The sequence below is a fragment of the Euleptes europaea genome, chromosome 21 (genome assembly GCF_029931775.1).
Source record: "Euleptes europaea isolate rEulEur1 chromosome 21, rEulEur1.hap1, whole genome shotgun sequence".
In the NCBI taxonomy this organism is placed as follows: Eukaryota; Metazoa; Chordata; class Lepidosauria; order Squamata; family Sphaerodactylidae; genus Euleptes; species Euleptes europaea.
The window spans coordinates 2714487-2735723 of NC_079332.1; the positions used below are offsets into that span (position 1 = coordinate 2714487).

A 21237-nucleotide genomic window follows, 5' to 3' on the forward strand; every position below is an offset into this window, starting at 1 on the left:
TTTTTTAATCCAACAAGGCACTTAATTGAGCTGCGGGCTGCTCCAGTTGTGTCTAAGCAGGTGGGATTTGCACACGGGATGTAATTTTTCCCCCCACATTTGAGATCTATAGAAAGAGAACTTTGACAAAGGAAAAGAGGTGGGGGAGAGAGAGAGACTGGTGTTTAAAGCACATTTCTTATTACAAGTCAGCCTGTCATTCCCTGACAGGGAAATTTCCATAATTTCAAGATGCTTGCGCCATATTCCAGAGGGCTTTTCATTTTTTTAAAAAATGAAATGAAATAAAGCAAAATAAAAATATATGAATGCCTTCAAGTTTTAATGAGTTTGCTTGCTCCGTGTCTTACACTGCATCTGACATATTGATTCTGTGGAGAGAAAGGTTTTTTTTTTTTTTTTTTTTGCTGATTCTCTTTAAATCTCAGTGGTTCTTTTTGTACTTTCAAGCCAGAAGCAATCTGTACTTGCAAACAAAAGTTGTTCCTGTCACTTATTAGCCTATGCATCTAAATATCGTGCTTTGGACATTCTCTGTAGAATCACCTGTCCTTTATCCAAAACCTGGTATTAAAAATATGAAGAATCCCAATAAGTATCTTGCTCTAGGCAAAGCGTAGCATGGGTTCCTATCCTGGAGGGCAGGTAAATTTTTGGCCTGTGTTAATCCTTCTGTTCTCTCCCCCTTCTCTAGTATTCCATCCTGGTCCCTGATCGATTGCCTGCTACTCTCTAGGATTGATTGATTGATTTAGACTGATGAATCACCAACCTGGGGTGGGTGGGGAATAGTCACTTACCATAAGTTGCAAACTTGCCTGAGTTTTGTAGGCATTAAGCTGGGGAATAGTTTTTTATATGCTGACTTTCTCTACCACTTAAGGGAGAATCAAACTGGCTCACAATCACCTTCCCTTCCCTTCCCCACAACAGACAGCCTGGGAAGAAGGAGAGAGAGTGTGTGTGACTAGAGAGAGCTGTGACTAGCCCAAGGTCACCCAGCTGGCTTCATGTCTAGAAGCGGGAAAGCCAACCTGGTTCACCAGATTACCCTCCGCCGCTCATGTGGAGGAGTTGGGGAATCAAGCCTGGTTCTCCAGATCAGAGTCCACCACTCCAAACCACCACTCTTAACCACTACACCATGCTGGTGTTCATTCTTGCCAAAGTAAAAGCTCTTCTGAGCTTTGGAATTGTCAGGCGACAGAAGTACTTCAGCAGTTGTTTTGGAAGGGCAATATTGATTGACAAGATTAATAAAAAGCCCCAAACTCAATGCTAAGGTTCAGAGCAGGGTTTGAGGAGGGGAGGGACTCCAGTGCCATAGAGTCCAATTGCCAAAGAGGCCATTTTCTCCAGGGGAACTGATTATCGGCTGGAGATCAGTTGTAATAGCGGGAGATCTCCAGCCTCCACCTGGAGGTTGGCAACTGTAATGATTGCACCCCCCCCAAGTTATTTAGAAAAAGGAATGCCGGTATGTTCGCTTCCTCCCCCCCGCCTCTGCAATATTAGCCTGCGTCAGCCTGACAGCTTTCATTGGTAGCAAAGCACATAGAGGCGAATATAACAAATGCATTTGGAAATTACTCCATCAAGCTTTTTCAAATGTATTGAGTGATTTTAAAGCACTGTTGCAGCGGAGTGTTCTGCAGTCCAAAATAAATATGAGTTGGAACAGGCGTATGCTGTAAAAGAAACATAGCCCTAATATATAATTCCAGAACCAACACACTACCATGAAGGCACGCTGGTGAGTGTTTTGAGATTTCTTTGGTGCTCCATAGAACAGGCATGTAATATTTTCCTGTTTTACTAAGATTGAGGTTGGGGGGGTGTATTATAAAATCCCAACTTGATATTAAATCTCACCATAAAGCTTCATTCGGCTTAGCTTTCAGAGCCTGCGGCTCTTAAGCGAGATTAGCATCTAAATAAGAGCAATAAGATGTTGCTTGCTGGAGTTAATTGCTGAGGATTGTTCAACAATCCTCCCCAAATAGATAAATCATGGGCATTTATGAAATCTATTCCCACGAAGCAAATTCAACTGAGCTCCTTTGTATGCAAAGCTACCGTTGCTGAGAGAAGCTCATGAGTTGGAATTATTTTAGTGCCTACAGAACTCCCAGCTGAATGCTTTATTCAGAGACATTGGCATTTCATAGAATGGTAGAATCATAGAGTTGGAAGGGACCACCAGGGTCATCTAGTCCAAGCCCCTGCACAATGCAGGAAATTCACAACTACCTCCCCCCCCACCCCAGTGACCCATACTTCATGCCCAGAAGATGGCCAAGGTGCCCTCCCTCTCATCATCTGCCTAAGGTCATAGAATCAGCATTGCTGACAGACGGCCATCTAGAGTTGCATTTTGGACCTTATCACAGTTTACAAATTCCCTTTTAGTCAAGAAGTGCTTGATAAGTAGGGTTATCAACCTCCAGGTGGTAACTGGAGATCTCCTGCTATTACAGCTGATCTCCAGGTGACAGGGATCAGTTCACTTGGAGAAAATGGCCACTTTGGCAATTGGACTCCATGGCATTGACGTCCCTCCCTCCCCAAACCCCGCCCTCCTCAGGCTCCATCTCCAAAATCCCCAGGTATTTACCAACCTGAGCCAGGTTGGACAATAAAAAGAGAACAAAAGTCCTGCCACGTTGACAATAATGAATTTACAACTTGTTGGTGCAAGTTTCGAGAAGGCTCATTCTTGTTTAGAAAATACATTTGTAGTGCTGTTGGCAGTTATGCACGTTTTTACCCCTAGGGTTTAAAACATGAAGCTGAGGACCATTTCTGCCATGTTTCCAGCTCCAGATCTTGAGTGCTGAGAATTGCATAGACCGCAGAATTGTGCTGGGTGAACTTTTAGCAGAACTAAGAAAATTATGTCTCAAGCCAGAAGGCCTAGTTAGCAGTATGGTTCTAAAGTAATTATTTAGTATAAGATCACTCTATCTAATAATGACGTTGCCAGGCCACCCCCCACCCCCCATGCCCACTTGAGTGGTTCAGTAGGTAAAACTAAATTACCGGTATTGTAGATTAATCAAAAGGGGAGGGAAGTCCTCAGAACACACTGATGAGGGTTGAGCGTGCTCCAGGAAAGTGAAATGTCGAGGGCATGCATGAGTCCAAATAAAAAACATCTTTTCAAACCCTCCAGGAATTCTGGAGGGGGAGATGTAGCTATATGGAAATGTTCCGAATTATTCCCTTCTCTCCCTCTTCACAATTCCTCACACAAAGCTGCCTTCTACTGAATCAGACCCTTGGTCCATTAAAGTCAGTATTGTCTACTCTGATTGGCAGCAGTTCTCCAGGGTCTCAAGGTAGAGGTCTTTCACATCACTTACTTGCCACTCCTTTTAACTGGAGATGTCGGGGATTGAACCTGGGACCTTCTGCATGCCAGAGGCTCTACCACTGAGCCACGACCCCTCTCCAAGGCTCTCCAGGGTCTCAGGCAGAGGTCTTTCACACCACCTACTTGCCTGGTCCCTTTAACGGGAGGTGCCAGGGATTGAACCTGGGACCTTCTGCATGCCAAGCAGAGGCCCCACCACTGAGCCACAGCCCCCTCCCCTCCTGGGCTCCTAGCATGTTCCCTCTGATAGTAAAGCGTAATGGACCATGCTGATCGCAAAGGTAGCATAATAGGGCCACCAGTGAGCAAGAGGGAGATTTCTGAAGATCTGAAAGAAAGACTGGATATGTAGAAAGACAAGGGATTCCCAGTTCACCTCTTACCCAAAAGTAGGCGGTGACCCCAAAGAAGGCAGAAACAAAACTCCAGGCAATGGGACAGTAGAGTTCAGACCCAAGACCTGTCCGCTTGGGGGTTGTTGCGCTTCCTTCCTTTCACTCTAGTTGGTGGTAGAAATCCAGGAGACTGTTAATGGGTGTTTATATCTCCCACACATACTCTGAGATTCTTTAAACGGTTGGTGATTTATTTTTAACTTGGAGGGGAGCCCTTTGCCTTTAGCAGTTTAAACCGTTACTTAAAATGTGTTAACAGCCCCTAATTAACGTCTTCCAAACAAACCAGGAAGGCGTCTTAACATAAGGGACCTTGGTGTATAGTATATGAAATTGGGGTCAGGCGTGTCACCCGTTCCATCTCCCCTCCCCTCCCCAGGTGAGGCTGCAGTTTCTCTGGCTTCGCTTCAGCTTAAAATTCTGAAAAAGCAAGAGGATGGAGAGGGTTTTCCCCCCTGTCCCTTGCAGTTTCTCCCAGGTCTGCCATTTGTGTGCTTTGGTTGCATTGTGGACATTGGGCTTCTGTTTTGCAAATAGGATTGTTTCCATTTTAAACACCTGGGAGGGGGATCTGTTTTCAGGTAATTTCCACATCTCCCACCCCCAAAGAAATCCAACAGTATGTTGCGACCGTTGGGTGCCTGTTCCATCAAAAATGTTAACGTTTCAGCCATCTAAGAACAGGTTAAAAAACGGAATACTTTCCAAAGTAGAACATGCAACTGCTTGAAGTTTTAGGTCTTTGCTGCAGTGATGTGGTTTCCTTGGTAACAAGCGCCTGCCATCTCTCTGTCTGTCTCTCTCAAAATGGAGCACCCTCGATAGGCGGTCGGCCCGTTATGGTCGCAGGTGGCTCGTGAAATCTATTAGCAAAGAATGGGCTCTCCCCAGCTAATAAGGGAATCTCTGTTCCCGATGGCAGAAATGAGGAAAATACGATCAGAAATCTTTCCCTCTGATTACAAGCCTAGGTAAAGGGACTGTTGGTGTTTAAAAAAAAATATATATATTTTTGTGCTTGTCTGTATGAGTGTTTTCCTCTCCTCTCCCAAGCTGCATCGGTTTTCGGACTTTTCTTCCACAGTGCTGCTGTCTTCCCTGTAACAATAAAGCTGTTCTTGGCGTCAGCACGAATAGCAGTGCTTTTCTCAAACTGCTTCGGGGCATTTATCTCTGGGATCCTCACGACAGCCCTTTAAGGGAGACCAGTGCTGCAGCTGTTGAAGGCTTTCTATTCCTTGGCTCCATCATCCACTAAAAGGGAGACTGCAGCCAAGAAATCAGAAGGAGGTTGAGACTGGGAAGGGCAGCCATGGAAGAGCTAGAGAAGATTCTGAAGTGTAAGGATGTGTCACTGGCCACCAAGATCAAGTTAATTCATGCCATCGTATTCCCTATTACTATGGGTGTGAGAGCTGGACAAGGAAGAAAGCTGATAGGAAGAAAGTAGATTCTTTTGAAATGTGGTGTTGGGGGAGAGGGTTACGGATACCGGGGACCGCCAAAAAGACGAATCAGTGGGTTATAGATCAAACCAAGCCTGAACTGACCCTAGAAGCTAAAATGACTAAATTGAGACTGTCGTATTTTGGTCACATTATGAGAAGACAAGAATCGCTAGAAAAGATGGTCATGCTAGGTAAAGTGGAGGGCAGCAGGAAAAGAGGAAGACCCAACAAGAAATGGATGGACTCAATAAAGGAAGCCATGGCCCTCAATTTGCAAGACCTGAGCAAGGATGTCAAAGATAGGACATTTTGGAGGACATTGATTCTTAGGGTTGCCATGAGTCGGAAGCGACTTGATGGCACTTGACACCCACACACACAGTGCTGCTGCTGGCTTAGAGGTGGAGAGGTGAGTGTGAGAAGCTCAGGGGTTTTCATGAGTGCCTAGGTTCCTCTTAATCTAGCAGTCATCTTCTATTATCACTCCCAACAAATATTTATTGAGGGCAGACCGTGTGGCCTGGTTGAAGCATCTTTAAGGAGGTGACCACGAGACATCTGCTTTGCACATACAAGGTCCCAGATTCGGTCCCTGGCTTAAAGGATCAGGTAGTCGGTGTCATGAAAGATCTCTGCCTGAGCGATCTAGTTGGAATAGACCAGGGCAGATCAGTTGTGCTGATGCAGTATAAGGTAGCTTCACGTGAGGAGGGGCCGTGGCTCAGTGGTAGAGCATATGCTTCATGGTGGAGTCTGATCTGGAGAACCGGGTTTGATTCCCCACTCCTCCACCTGAGCGGCGGACTCTAATCTGGTGAACCGGGTTTGATCCCCCACTCCTACGTGTGAGCGGTGGACTCTAATCTGGAGAACTGGGTTTGATTTCCCCTCTCCTCCACATGAAGCCAACTGGGTGACCTTGGGCTATTCACAGCTCTCTTAGAGCTCTCTCAGTCCCACCTACCTCATAGGGTGTCCGTTGTGGGGAGGGGGAGGTGATCGTAAGCCGGATTGATTCTTCCTTAAGTGGTAGACAAAGTTGGCATCTAAGAACCAACTCTTCTTCTCACAACAACCCTAAAAGGTAGGCTAAGTGGAGAGAGACTGGCTCAAGGACATCCAGTGGGATTCAGACTGGAGTTTCCCTGGTACCAGTCTACATGACCCTGCCCCACACTGGCGCTGCCAGTAGTATTGCCTTTCAGGCCCCGGCCGTGACTGTTGCAGTTTGGGGTTTTGTGCACTCGGCAGATTCAGTCTTTCGGGCATTACTGATTTCTCCAGCTCGCGTGCTTGAATATAAAAACAATACAAGTGGAATGAAGTCCCCCCCCTTTAGGATTAATTAGAAGAAGTTAATCCAAAGCCCATTAAAGTTATTGAAAATACTCCCCAATACTTCAGGAGAGCTTTTAAGTTAGCGCAGGAGAGCATGTTTAACCAAAGGGGAACAGAACCGCTATTACAGAGTAAATTGGTTCTTATTAGAACACTGGGTTTTTAATTATTATAAATGCATTCCAGAATAGTCAAGGGAAGTTGTTTTGCAAGATAGGATCTCCCCGTTGCATTAATATTTCCCTTGTCCTGAGTAACCGGGCAAACTAGACCTTTTATTTTTTATTTTTTTTAAAGAAACATAGCTTCATGGCTTACAGCAAAATTTATAGGGGGAAGGGGTTGTTAGGAGACCGTTTTCTAAAATTGTAATCGTTGAACAAACTCCAGCCAAGAATAATTTTTAACACTGTCTGGGATTAAAGAACAGAAGACGGGAGTTGGAACCGCTTCCTCACTGCACGGAAGACGTCAATTTTAGTTTGAGAACTGCTGCAGACCTGGAAGGCATCTGTTATTTTGGGGGAAGAAAAAGCTGCAGTTAGAAATAGTCTCACAGGAGAGTGAGTGGTGGTGGGGGGGGGGGAATATTCAGAAAGCTGCTGTTAGCATTTTACATTTTTTTAAAAAAGTTGGGTGTTGTTTTTGAACAGAATTGAAGCCCCGACTATGATCCGGAGCATCCGTGTTTGAACTTCATACCAGTTTACACTCAGGGTTGCAGAATTGGTCATAGTTATGCTGTATATATTTATGTGTGGGACCTCTCCTGTCTGCTCAGAGCATTTTGTTGACTTGTGTGTTATGTGTTAAAAAAAGGCAAAGGTCCCCTGTGCAAGCACCGGGTCATTCCTGACCCATGGGGTGACGTCACATCTCGACGTTTCCTAGGCAGACTTTGTTTACGGGGTGGTTTGCCAGCGCCTTCCCCAGTCGTCTTCCCTTTACCCCCAGCAAGCTCATTTTACTGACCTCGGAAGGATGGAAGGCTGAGTCAACCTTGAGCCGGCTACCTGAAACTGACTTCCGTCAGGTTCAAACTCAGGTCGTGAGCAGAGCTTGGACTGCAGGACTGCAGCTTTACCACTCTGCGCCACGGGGCTCCTGTGTTATGTGTTAAGGGATGTCAAAGCCGCTTCCAACTCAGGGCGACCCTATGAATCAGTGTCCTTCAAAAGGTCATGTCTTGCAAACTGAGGGCTGTGGCTTCCTTTATACAGTCGATCCATCTCATCTTGAGTGTTCCTCTTTTTCCCCCGCCTTCAACTTTTTCCTAGCATTATTGTCGTTTCCAGTGACTCCTGGAATGGTGAACTCTGATCTGGAGAACTTGGCTTGGTTCCCCACTCCTACACATGAGCGGCGGACACTAATCTGGTGAACTGGATTTGTTTAGGAGTGGGGAAACCAACCCGGTTCATCAGATTAGCCTCTGCCGCTCATGTGGAGGAGTGGGGAACCAAGCGCGGTTCTCCAGATCAGAGTCCACCGCTCCAAACCACCAATCTTAACCACTAAACTATGCCGGCTCTCTGCTCTATGTTTTAATTTACTGTTTTATATTCTTTTATTTATATACTTTAATTTAGATTAAATTTAGATCAGTATGTGTTTCATTATGTGGGGTTCTGAAGCGTAACCCCCGAAGCCTCATTGGTCACATCTAAGGCAGCTCTTTGAATCCCCATTCTCTCTTCCCAAAGGGTTGTCACAATTAGTATTTGGGATATGCAAACAAATTATAGCAATTGGGCAATTATGTAATCCATTTTTGGAAATGGTCCAGGCACTCCTCTGGAGCAGTTGTACTTCTTACCATATAAGCCTCTTGAAATGTCGCTGTCGGTTTGAGTCGCCCTTGAGGACGACGTTCTTGCCGCGAGTACCGTAATGAGGAAATTTAATTGAAGGAGTCCTAAATGAGCAAAGTAGTTCCACATACATCAGTTGCTCGGAACGAGCTTGGGCTCCTAAATTGATATTTTTATGCATGCGCAGACTCTGCCTGCCTTTATGTTCGCAAGTCCCTCAAGGCTGATTTTGTCACGAGGAAGACATCGAGGGTTTCTCCTGCCGTTAATCGATTGTTTGTTAGCAAGGCTCTCAGAAGGCTGCTGTTCTACCGGCAATCAAATTGTGCCTATAGAATCATAGAATCATAGAGTTGGAAGGGACCACCAGGGTCATCTAGTCCAACCCCCTGCACAATGCAGGAAATTCCCAACTAACTCCTCCCCACATCCCCAGTGACCCACACTACATGCCTAGAAGATGGCCGTGGCCTCCCTCTCATCATCTGCTTAAGGTTATAGAATCAGCATTGCTGACAGATGGCCATCTAGCCTCTTCTTAAAAACCTCCAGGGAAGGAGAGCTTACCACCTCCCGAGGAAGCCTGATCCACTGAGAAACCACTCTAACTGTTAGAAAATTCTTCCTAATGTCTAGACGGAAACTCTTGATTTCATTTCAACCTGTTGGTTCTGGTCCGACTTTCTGGGGCAACAGAAAACAACTCGGCACCCTCCTCTATATGACAGCCCTTCAAGTACTTGAAGATGGTTGTCATATCCCCTCTCAGTCATCTCCTCTCCAGGCTAAACCTACCCAGCTCCTTCAACCTTTCCTCATAGGACTTGGTCTCCAGACCCCCTCACAATCTTTGTTGCCCTCCTCTAGAGACGTTCCAGCTTGTCTACATCTTTCTTAAATTGCGGTGCCCAAAACTGAACACAGTTACTCTAGGTGAGGTCTAACCAGAGCAGAGTAGAGCGACTGCCAGACTGTAGAAAGAAAATGTGGTCAGGAACATCATCAGCAGTTCACGCTCATGATATTAAAGTGTCAGAGAGTCAGGTGGTACCTTGAAGACCAATACCGCAGTGGCTTTGTTCTGACCCACACACGTTTGTTAAACTTCCTGATTGTTTTGCCGGATGCAGGAGGTTTTGTTCTCAGATGGCGAATACACGTGTTTGTGTGTGCCAGCTGAAAAAGAGGCAGGCAGGGCAATATTATTACGCTGTGCGGCCGAAAAACTGGACAGTCCAGGATGTCTACAGATGTGTCATGCGGGAGTACACAGGTTCAAATCCTCACTCCTCCAAGAAGCATGCTGGGTGACCTTGAGCTGGGTCACCTTGAGCCGGTCACCAGCATGGTGTAGTGGTTAAGAGTGGTGGTTTGGAGCGGTGGACTCTGATCTGGAGAACCGAGTTCGATTCCCTGCTCCTCCACATGAGCAATGGAGGCTAATCTGGTGAACCAGGTTGGTTTCCCCACTCTTCCACATGGGGCCACCTGGGTGACCTTGGGGTAGTCACACCTCTCTCAGCCCCACCTCCCTCACAGGGTGTCTGTTGTGGGGAGGGGAAGGGAAGGTGATTGTAAGCCGGTTTGATTCTCCCTTAAGTGGGAGAGAAAGTTGGCATATAAAAACCAACCCTTCCTCTTCCTCCTCCTCTTCCTCCTCTTCCTCTTCTTCCTCTTCGTCTTCCTCCTCCTCCTCCACTCTCTCTCAAAATTCCCAAGTTTAGGGACCCCTGGGAAAGGTGTTCCAACCCTTTGATCGTTTTGGTTGTCTTCCCTTCACTTTCTTCCAGTTGTAGACTGGGATGTACTTAAATCATCTTAATGCTAATTTGGGAACTCCGCTCTCGGGATTATAGACGCTGGATTTGCAGCATGAATATTTATGTGTCCATTCAAATTTTGCAAGCGAGATACTCTGTCTGCCTGTACAAGGTGAGACTCCCTAGGAGAGAGGTGGCATTGCCTTCCTGAAGTGGGAGAGAAGGTGTGTGTGGCTGTACTCCAGCGAGGAGTAATTTCGCTGCACGGTTTGGCAAAAGAAACACACTTGGCTTCTTTCTTTCATTTTAGCTTTTCCTAGGAAAATCTGGCTTCTGTCCGTCTCTGGTATTGAAAGCAGCACGCGGTTATCTCTGGGCTGCCACCAGTAAAATGTTCAAAATCCATAACTCAGTAACGGCATTCTTAATCCGTCGGCTAGGGAGTAAGAGCTTGCAGCTTTTCAGTTCCTGTTTCGAATAGGCCTGGCATTTGAGTTTTGTTGCCCTTCTGAGTCCATTAAATATATTCATAGTTGGAAAATTCCGAGTTACTCCAAGAGCTGCGCAGGCGCTTTTAACATTATCAGTAGCGTTATTGATTTCTATTTTACATAGAATCCCTGCCGAGCAGCAGTTTTTGTTGGCTTCGCAGAAAAATAATGCAGGTCACAAAATACGCTGCCTTATGTATAGTTGGTGAGAATGGGGAAACTGGAGAGAGCCAGAGTGGTGTAGTGGCCAGGAGCGGTGGACTCTAATCTGGAGAACCTGGTTGGTTTCTCCACTCCTATACATGAGTACCCAGCTTGCTGGGGGTACAGTGTAGATGACTAGGGAAAGCAATGGCAAACCAACCCCATCTCCCATCCAAGTACTAACTAGGGAGACTAATAGAGGTGGCTTACCATTGCCTTCCGCTGCATAACGACCCTGGACTTCCTTGGGGGTCTTCCATCCAAGTACTAACCAGGGAGACTAACAGAGGTGGTTTGCCATTGCCTTCCTCTGCATAACGACCCTTGACTTCCTTGGTGGTCTCCCATCCAAGTACTAACCAGGTCCGACCCTGCTTAGCTTCTGAGATCTGAGAAGGTCAGGCTAGCCTGGGCCATCCAGGTTGGGGCCTGCTGCTAATCGGCCTTAGAAATGCAGCCTTGTGCTTTTTTCTTTTTCTGATCTGGAGAACCGGGGTTGGATTCCCCACTCCTCCACACAAAGCCAGCTAGGTGACCTTGGGCCAGTCATAGTTCTCTCAGCACCACCTCCCTCACAGGGTGTCTGTTGTGGGGAGGGGAAGGGGAGGTAATTGTAAGCCGGTTTGATTCTTCCTTAAGTGGTAGAGAAAATCAGCATATAAAAACCAACTTTCTTCTTCTTAGTGCATAGTATGGGTTACTTAGCTTAAACACTTGTTATGCAGGGCAGTTGAACACGGAGGGCTTCCACTCTTTTGCAAATCATAATGGGAATATTTGCACAGTTCTTTGCCGCATATTGTAGATTAATTAACCTTTATCCCTGTCTGATCCATCCTCAGTTACTGACACAGGCCCTCCCTTGGGAAGAATGAGGTGCTGTTATAGATGCTAAGTAGATAGTTGGCACAGAGAGAGCTCCCCCCCTCCCCAAATGTTGGTTGTATCACTTGCAAAAAAACGAAAGAAAAGGACTCAGCTGGTATTCAATTGCAAAACACTTGTAAAAAAAAGCCTTCTGAGCCTTTGGGAAGCACATTAAAGAGATTCTCTTTGCAATTATTTTAAAACTTACCCTTCAGTTGGGGTTTCCTTGAATTCTACCCATAGCCAAGTCAACACTAATTACAACGGGGGGGGGGGACACACACCCACCCACACCAAAGCTTCTCTTTTCAATTATTCCGTTTGTGCGGATGAATTTGGAACGCGATTCCTTTCTAGATATGTGTTTGAAACGGCCTCTCAGCCCCCTGTGGATTTCCCAAGGGTCCCCCCACACACAACACAGCAAAGCTAAATAGTTACTCTAGAAATAACTTACAATATTCATTTGCGGCTCTTTTCCCCCTGATCACAGATTCCCAGCTTGGTTCTTATAGGGCTGCAGGGCTTAATCGGCCCGGAACGGCAACCTCTCCCAAGTCCTAAGACAATATACTCGAAAAATAAAATTTATGTTTTTGGGGGGGAGTAACAGTGAAGAGCGTTCAACTGAATGAAACCTGGGGGTTTAGTTCAATGTTTTTGAGTCTGAGAACAGGCTAGGGTTGCCAACCCCCAGATGGTAGTAATCAAACAACGGCCTGCAAGTGCTATTCAGGAGTATGGAATTCAAAATATGGCACAAGACAATTTTTTTCCAAAATTAGGAAAACAAAAATGCAAATATGCAAATCTTGCTTTTAGGTAAATATATTGAGAACAATTATCATACAGTCACACTTCTTGAGCAGAAAATATGTAACAATTGGTCTAAAGAAGACCCCAATTCATAACATAAAGTGTTACAATGTGAAGATATAAAGGCTCAATTCTTATTCAGTCTGTTTCAAAAGAGTCCATAAATATTGCACCAGTAGGCAACGGAAACAAGACGTGATACAATGGAGATACTCGGCACATTCCTATCTGTCTGTCTTACTTTGACGTCTTACTTTGCCATCCAAATACACAGGAAAGGTACACTGCTTTATGCATTGAATGAATAGTGCACGGAAAAACAGAAGGCTTGAGAAAGTTTACACGAAATGGAATTATACCGGATCTCCATTGTATCACGTCTTGTTTCCGTTGCCTACTGGTGCAATATTTATGGACTCTTTTGAAACGGACTGAATAAGAATTGAGCCTTTGAGCCTTTATATCTTCACATTGTAACACTTTATGTTATGAATTGGGGTCTTCTTTAGACCAATTGTTACATATTTTCTGCTCAAGAAGTGTGACTGTATGATAATTGTTCTCAATATATTTACCTAAAAGCAAGATTTGCATATTTGCATTTTTGTTTTCCTAATTTTGGAAAAAATTGTCTTGTGCCATATTTTGAATTCCAAACCCCCAGATGGTGGCTGGAGATCTCCTGCTCTTACAACTGATCTCCAGCCAATAGAGATCAGTTCCCCTGGAGAAACTGGCCGCTTTGGCAATCGGACTCTGTGGCATTGAAGGCCCTCCCCTCTCCAAACTTCACCCTCCTCGGGTTCCGCCCCAAAAATCTCCAGGTATTTCCCAACCCGGAGCTGGGAGCCCTAGAACTGGCCTGTGTTTCTCAAAGATATCCAGCGCTGAGGCCTACTTTATTCTTTACTTATGGTAATAAATTAAAATTGTATTTTAGCACGCATTGAGCCTTCAGTAGCAGTTTTAAGACAGACAGATAGGAATGTGCCGAGTATTTTTTCTGTGGGCCACACGAAGATCAAATCATCGCTGCTGTCAGCAAGAGAGAGTAAGGGGATGCGAAGTGTTTACTTGTTCTTTTTCCATTGCCATTTCTACAAATTTAATTTTTTAGCAGCCCCTCCAGTTTGCTGACCACCGGCAGGTAGCCGCGTTCGCGGCTCAGCAGGCAGCCTGCAGGAGAAATCAACAAGAGGATTCGGTCCCAGGAGCTGGCAGCCTGGCCCCTCTTTCCTCGTCCTCCAGAAAAGCCAATAGATGAAACCCAGGGTCATTTTTAAGGAGGGTGGGGGGAGAGGAATGTGTGGGTTTTAAAGCTTTTAATTTTTTTTACCCATATAACATTTGTTTCCATGGAAGCAGGTCTGGCCACCAGCAGCTAAAATGGAAATTCGGCTGCTTGTAGCTGTTTCCATAGAAAAGAGCTCTGGCTGCCTGGCAATCCTTTTTCTGTTTATACATTGTGGACATTTCTTCATTAGAGCCACGGTTTCATCACAAGAGCCGTGAGCCTGGATTAACTACCGGGGCAAGTGCGTTTTGCAGTTCAAACCTCGAGCGGGCAGGTTATAGAGCGGCAGCCCTCGACGTGGTACCCAGGGGCTTCACCGACACCTTTCCTGGGGCTTGTCAAGTCTTTTTAAAAAGTGGGTGGGGCCCGGTGGGGCTTTTGCCCAGTAAGGTTTCTAACTGGCCGCTGGAGATCTGATTGGCTGTGCAGATTTTTAAAAACATTGCTTTGGCGGCAGCTGCCATCATAGAACAAAGATCTGTGCTGTGTGACCCCTATTCCATGCCCAGAAGATGGGTGGCGGGGAACCTCTCCAGGATCTCTGGCCAATCTGGCCTGGAGGAAAATTACTTCCTGGCCCCAAAGTGGCGATCAGCACTACCCTGGGCATGCAAGAACGGGCCCCGAGAGCCCAACACTGATGCAAACCTTCCTGCCCTCCCTCTCATGAACTGCCTAAGGTCATAGAATCAGCATTGCTGACAGATGGCCACCAAGCCTCTGCTTAAAAACCTCCAGGGAAGGAGAGCCCAATGCATCCCGAGGAAGCCCGTTCCACTGAGTAACCGCTCTAACTGTTAGAAAGTTCTTCCTATTGTTTAGCCGGAAACTCTAAGAAGCCCTTTAGTCTCATAAAAATCTTTTCTATTCTCTTCACAGGCAAAATATTCTAGCATCCCACCTGCCCCTCCAATAGACCTTAAAACTTGACATTCATTTTAAAGGAGCCGTGTTGGGTTCCCTGCTGAGCCCTGTTTGCCTCTGGAGCCGCAGGTAGGGTCGCCAACCCCCAGGTACTAGCTGGAGAGCTCCTCCTATTACAACTGATCTCCAGCCCATAGAGATCAGTTCACCTGGAGAAAACGGCCGCTTTGGCCATTGGACTCTACGGCATTGAAGTCCCTCCCCTCCCCAAACCCCGCCCGCCTCAGGCTCTGCCCCAAAAATCTCCAGGTATTTCCCAACCCGGAGCTGGCAACCCTAGCTGAGAAGACCTCTGCTCCAAACCAAACGACTGTGGTCGCTGTTCTATGTGTTGACCAGCAGGAGGAGCAGTTGCATTAAGGATGCATGCGGAAAAAATGAGCCGAGGAGGTCTTGCCTTCATCTAGAGTTCTTGCAGTATTTTTATTTTTTGCCCTTGAGGCAATTAGCTTGGTTAATTGCTTTCGCTTTACCCCCGTCCCTTTCCAGGTTCAATTTGGAGTTGGATGCATTTGTCCTGGCAGGGTCCTGTTCAATGATATTGAATTAATGCAAGGGCAGGCATGCAGGGATAGCCAGTTAAACAAAATGTGGTGTTTAGAGATAGAGACCTCTCCTTCTTAGGGTTGCCAGATCCTTCTTCACTGCCGGATGGAGGTTTTTGGGGGTGGAGCCTGAGGAGGGCAGGGTTTGGGGAGGGGCTTCAATGCCATAGAGCCCAATTGCCAATTTTTTCCAGGGGAACTGATCTCTATCGACTGGAGATCAGTTGTAATAGCAGGAGATCTCCAGCTACTACCTAGTAGTTGGCAACCCTACTCCTTCTCCATGAGCCAACCCAAAGTGTGTGTGTTGGGGGGGAGGATATACCTTAGGCACAATATGTGATCTGAGATATCACTTGTTCTGTATCCCAGGATCCCCAGAGAACAAAGCAGAATTGCAAAGGCCCCTTTTAGCCACAGCAGAGCAGCAAAATGCCTTTGGGCCAGCTCTGAAAGCAGAATTGGCACAGTCCTTAGAACTAGGCACCCTGGCCTGGGTGGCCCAGGCTAGCCTGGTCTCATCAGATCTCAGAAGCTAAGCTGGGCCCGCTCTAGTTAGTACTTAGTCGGGAGACCACCAAGGAATACCAGGGTTGTTATGCAGAGGAAGGCAATAGCAAAACACCTCTAGCCTTGAAAGTAGGGTTGCCAACCTCCAGGTAGTAGCTAGAGATCTCCTGCTATTACAGCTGATCTCCGGCTGATAGAGATTGGTTCCCCTGGAGAAATTGGCCTCTTTGGCAGTTGGACACTCTGGCATGGAGGTCCCTCCCACCCCCACACTCCGCCCTCAGGCTCCGCCCCAAAAACCTCCCGCCGGTGGTGAAGAGGGACCTGGCAACCCTGCTTGAAAGCCCTGCTGGGTTGCCGTAAGTCAGCTGTGACTCGACGCACGCACAAGGAACTGGTGCCAGAGAGATGCATGAGCACACCTGGATTTTTTCCCTTTGTGAATCTCTTTGGCACCATGCTCGTGACTCCCCTTTCCCACTCGGTTAATTTGCCAGGCCGTTCTGGAAGACCATACCTCATTTTCAAGGGTCAGACGTGCAAGTCAGAAAGCCAGGCCTGTGAAGTGACTCATTCCAATGTGCCCTCTGTGTCTAGGGTCTGCATTACTGCTGGAATGAGGCAAGGCTGCATAATGAACACATGAAGCTGCCTTCTACTGAACCAGACCCCCCTTGGTCCATCAAAGTCAGTATTGTCGACTCACACCGGCTGCAACTCTCCAGAGTCTCAGGCTGAGGTCTTTCACATCACCAATTTGCCTGGTCCCTGTAACTGGAGATGCCAGGGATTTAACCTGGGACCCTCTGCATACCAAGCAGAGGCTCTACCACTGATCTACAGCCCCTCCCTATGGCTCTCCAGGGTCTCAGGCCGGGGTCTTTCACATCACCTACCTGCCTAGTCTCTTTAACTGGAGATGCCGGGGATTGAACCTGCGACCTTCTGCATGCCAAGCAGAGGCTCTACCACTGGGCCGCAACCCCTCCTTTTGACCATCCGAATGTTCTTCTTTTCCCATCGTCTCTCTTGCTCTGTCTCATGCACACATGTGCAAAAGCCCTCTGAACATTTGGCAACATGGCCAGTGCTGTTTTGATGTCCCATCCCAGTCTTTGTGTCAGCAAATGATCTTTATTTTGGCAAAGTGTTCTAATGAAAACCGCCACCAACAAAATGTCCTTGGATGTGCTGCTGAAGAACGAGCACCCTCCACACGAGCGGCGGAGGCTAATCCAGTGAACCGGGGTGGTTTCCCCGCTCTTCCATGTGAAGCCAGCTGGGAGACCTTGGGCCAGTCCCAGTTTGCTCCAAACTCAGCCTTACCTACCCCACAAGGTGTCTGTCGTGGGGAGAGGAAGGGAAGGGGATTGTAAACCGGTTTGATTCTCCTTATTAAAAAAAAAAAGGTAGAGAAAGTAGGCATATAAAAACCATCTCTTTTTCTAGCCACCGAGAGCCCTCTCCTCCGTGAATCTGTCTAATCCCCTCTTAAAGCTGTCTGTGCCTGTGGCCATCGCTACATCCTCTGGCAGCAAATTCCACATTTTAATCACTCACTAAGTGAAGAAATATTTCCTTTTTTCCCCATCCGGAATCTACTGCCTCTCAACTGCATTTCATGCTCTGAAAATAGTGGCTCTGGCTGGCTTGTATAATGGAGTCTTGCAGAGACCTCTTGGGGGGGCGGGGAGATAACCACCGGCAAAAAGTACAACTTTATTCCTTTTGTGCTGTAGTTTTCCGAGGAGTCTGTAGCCTGTGAATGACTGCTAGGTAAGACGCATCTTGCGATAATTGTCTGTGGTAAAGAATGGCTTCTCAAGTAAGTTCTTTTTCAGCTACTCATTCATGAAAAGGTCAGTCTGTTGCTTGGTTCGAATCGACTGAGTAGTGTCTCAGAAGGGGATGTATTACTAATGTGCTTCACCGTTTGTATCCATCCATCATTAGAACAATGTTCTCTAAAGAACATTAGTGGTTTGTTAAAAAAAATATATTGCCTGTGTGTCTGATAACGTTGCCTCTGAATTTCAGGCCACGGAGTTGTCATTTTATTCTACTACATTTTGCAAGAATACATTCAGTCATTCCCTAGTTTTCTATGCAAATAATAGCTGATCCAGTAATTGTTATGGTAGGAAGGGGGAAATGGCGCCTTTCCTTGCTGGGAGACTCACTTAGACAAAGGGTGGCCTGAAAAGTACCCTGTCACCAGCTGCCACCGCTCAGGACCTCCTGAGAACATCTAGACTGACTCACTGAGAAGGTAGCCTTCCAGCCCAGTAAAAAAGGTAACAGTAAAGGTCCCCTGTGCAAGCACCGGGTCATTCCTGACCTATGGGGTGACGTCACATCCCGACATCCAGACTTTGTTTATGGGGTGGTTTGCCAGTGCCTTCCCCAGTTGTCTTCCCTTTGCCCCCCAGCAGGCTGGGTACTCATTTGACTGACCTCGGAAGGATGGAAGGCTGGAGTCGACCTGGAGCCGGCGACCTGAAACCAACTTCCGTCGGGATCGAACTCAGGTCGTGAGCAGAGCGTGGACTGCAGTACTGCAGCTTACCACTCTGCGCCACGGGGCTCCAGCCTGGTACTAGAGCAATAACAAAATAACTTATAACCAACCTAGCAGCACCTGTGCAGTCTAGCACATGGGGAAGAGATTAAGAGAAATATCCCAGAGAAATAGATTGAACTAAGTGAAGCCGGAAAAAAATGTCTTTATAAAAAGGTTTATTTTAAAAGACTGGGTGGGGGGGAGGAAAAGGACGATTGGATTCAAAAAGGGGTGGGGAAAAAGGTAAAACAGAATACAGGGGAAAACGCACAGCAACAACAGTGCAGAGATATTCAAGAGGGAAGCTATACAGTTGAACTAACTAAGCTAAACACACGTTACCTATGCTACAGCAGGTTCCTCAGAGCATGTGCAGAGTTTCTTGTGGTAACAAGAAGCCGAAAGAGTCCTTAACCCCTACCCAGCTTCCCGTTGACCAAGTTTCCACTGAAGATTGAAAACCGAAGACAAGGAAAAATCTCAGATGCCTCAGATTTATGCTAACTGGAGTTGGACCTGAGCCGGCCTCCTTTCTAAGAATGACAAGCGGGTTTCTCCAATCTCACGCAAACCCCCACCTCTGATGTCTACTTTAACCAAACAGAGTCGTATACAATATAGGCCCACCTCCATCTAGCACTTAGTAACAGGGATTGTCCTTTGTCCAAAAGGGTCTAAGCCTGCCAGCATGGTCCAGCACAGCATGGAAGTGAATAGCTCATTCTAAGGGAACCTCTAGGGGTCCAAGATCCCAGACGCTCTAGGTGGCGTTGTTGAGCCTTGGTAATTTTTAGGGTTTCCGTCACAATGGCGTTGTCATTTTATTCCACTACATTTTGCAAGAACGTGGTCTGTAATTCGTTCCCTCGTTTGCTACACAAAGAATGGCTAGTCCAGTAAAACCAATTGTTGGGTTTACCAGGTCCCTCTTCGCCACCGGCAGGAGGTTTTTTGGGGGCGGAGCCTGAGGAGGGCAGGGTTTGGGGAGGAGAGGGACTTCAATGCCATAGAGTCCAATGGCCAAAGCGTCCATTTTTCTCCAGGTGATCTGATCTCTATTGGCTGGAGATCAGTTGTATTAGCAGGAGATCTCCAGCTAGTACGTAGAGGTTGGCAACCCTACCAATTGTGTGTGATGTGCCGTCTTGCTTTGTTTACAATGCTTTCCCCATATACGGGGGGAAGATAATACAGGATTGTTTAATGCACGCCGTGAACTTGTTTGCAATCTGTCATATCCTTTTGTTTAGTGATTTCCAACCCGCTGGAGAATCGGCAAGCAAAAGCAATCACCAGCGAGCCACGCCCCGGTTCCCACGACTGTCCCGGAGCCATCAAAGAGAGCCACGGAACCTGGAGCCTCAAAGCGGTGACCTCTGACTCTCCGAACAATTGCAACCACTAGTATCATGTACTTGAAATGGCCCCCGTTGGTTTTGTTCAGCCCTCTGCAGTTTGATTCCAGAAGCCTCTGAGAACTTCCTTGAGCTTATAGCCAGAAGGAAAACCCTTCTGTGATAAGGATCAGTGTTCAAATTTAGCAGGTCACTTTTTTTTTAAAGTAGCAACTCCCCCCCCCCCCCCATATCAATAGGAGGACGTTTTGGCCACAGTCTCCAGAACTGGCCCGTGCTTCCACTGGTTGGCCAAATAGCACGTCGTGCTTTCTCTTTGGATTGTATTGGAGTATCTTTGGTGCTGGGGCAACGGCCGTTCATTCGGCTCCTCTTAGCTTCCGAAGGCTTACATGTTATTAGAATGTAAGTTCCCCCACCCCTTTATAATTAAAGCTAGAATGGTAGGCTTATTTATTTTTAAACCTTCCAAACTCTCCTTTTTCCCCAAATTCTTCCTTTTACTTTATGCATAACAAAGGACAAGAGTGAACAGAGGCTGGTCTAGCCAAGTTTCTCCTCAGATATCCCCGGATCTTCCTCCCTACGACCGAGTGACTTTTATCAGATCTGTCACTTCACAAATGAAATGTTGTCTTTTTGGGGGGAGCGGGGGGGTTGAAGCCGAGTGCCGGAATTATTCAGTTCCTCAAGGCAACGGGAGGAAATCAAGGGCAAAAAAAGGCCTGAGGTGAGGAGAAGGATTTTTACACAAGGCGGGAGAAGTTTTTCCAGCTGTTTGCCCGTGCCCGGTTGTTGATTTCGTGCCGGTGTATTAGAAAAACCCCTTTCTCAGCATCCAAATAAGACTAGGCTCGAGGGCACCCTTGCCGCCGCTTCTGAAAACACGTGAAGTGCCGTTGCTGAGAACTGCCTAACGAAAGTGCCTATTTGCCTCATCTCTTCTGACTGATGCATTTCCAGTGAGGGTGCGGGATGGACAATTAAAAGGAAACTGGAGTGGGGGGGAAGGGGCTGTTGTATGCAGTGGTTGTGTATGCAGTGGCCCGCAGATGGCGACACCAAGGTACTGCACTTCCATGGATCATAAATGACTTCTTTGCTATTTTGCTTCCTTTAGTAACCCCTGCCCGGCATACCTCCTTGTTTTGTTTTGTCAAAGAATCATCTCTGTCTTTCCTCTGTAGCAGGGCAGCTCCCTTGAATCATGTTATGCAGATCTGAGCTTATTGCTCCACCATATCGCTAAACTGTGGTCCCGCAGTTACAAAACTGCTTTCCCAGAGACATATTGGTAAAAGGCAAAGATAGTCCCCTGTGCAAGCACCAGGTCATTCCTGACCCATGGGGTGACGTCACATCCCGACGTTTACTAGGCAGACTTTGTTGGCGGGGTGGTTTGCCAGTGCCTTCCCCAGTCATCTTCCCTTTCCCCTCAGCACACTGGGTACTCATGGGTACAGAGACATGTGTGTATGTATATATATATATATATATATGCCAATGATTAATGCGCACCCCCCACACACACCAAACAGCAGTATTA

At 46.8% G+C, this 21237-nt stretch overlaps 1 protein-coding gene across 1 annotated transcript in view; it reads left to right on the forward strand.

The window, feature by feature from the left end:
• The window catches only part of SNX29 (sorting nexin 29), an 82398-nt gene extending 62682 nt beyond the window's left edge, over nt 1-19716 (forward strand). Inside the window, exon 20 of the mRNA XM_056866565.1 lies at nt 19587-19716. Within this exon, the coding sequence (XP_056722543.1) occupies nt 19587-19716 (130 nt within the window). The remainder of the gene's footprint in view (nt 1-19586) is intronic.
• Nucleotides 19717-21237: the final 1521 nt, after the last annotated feature.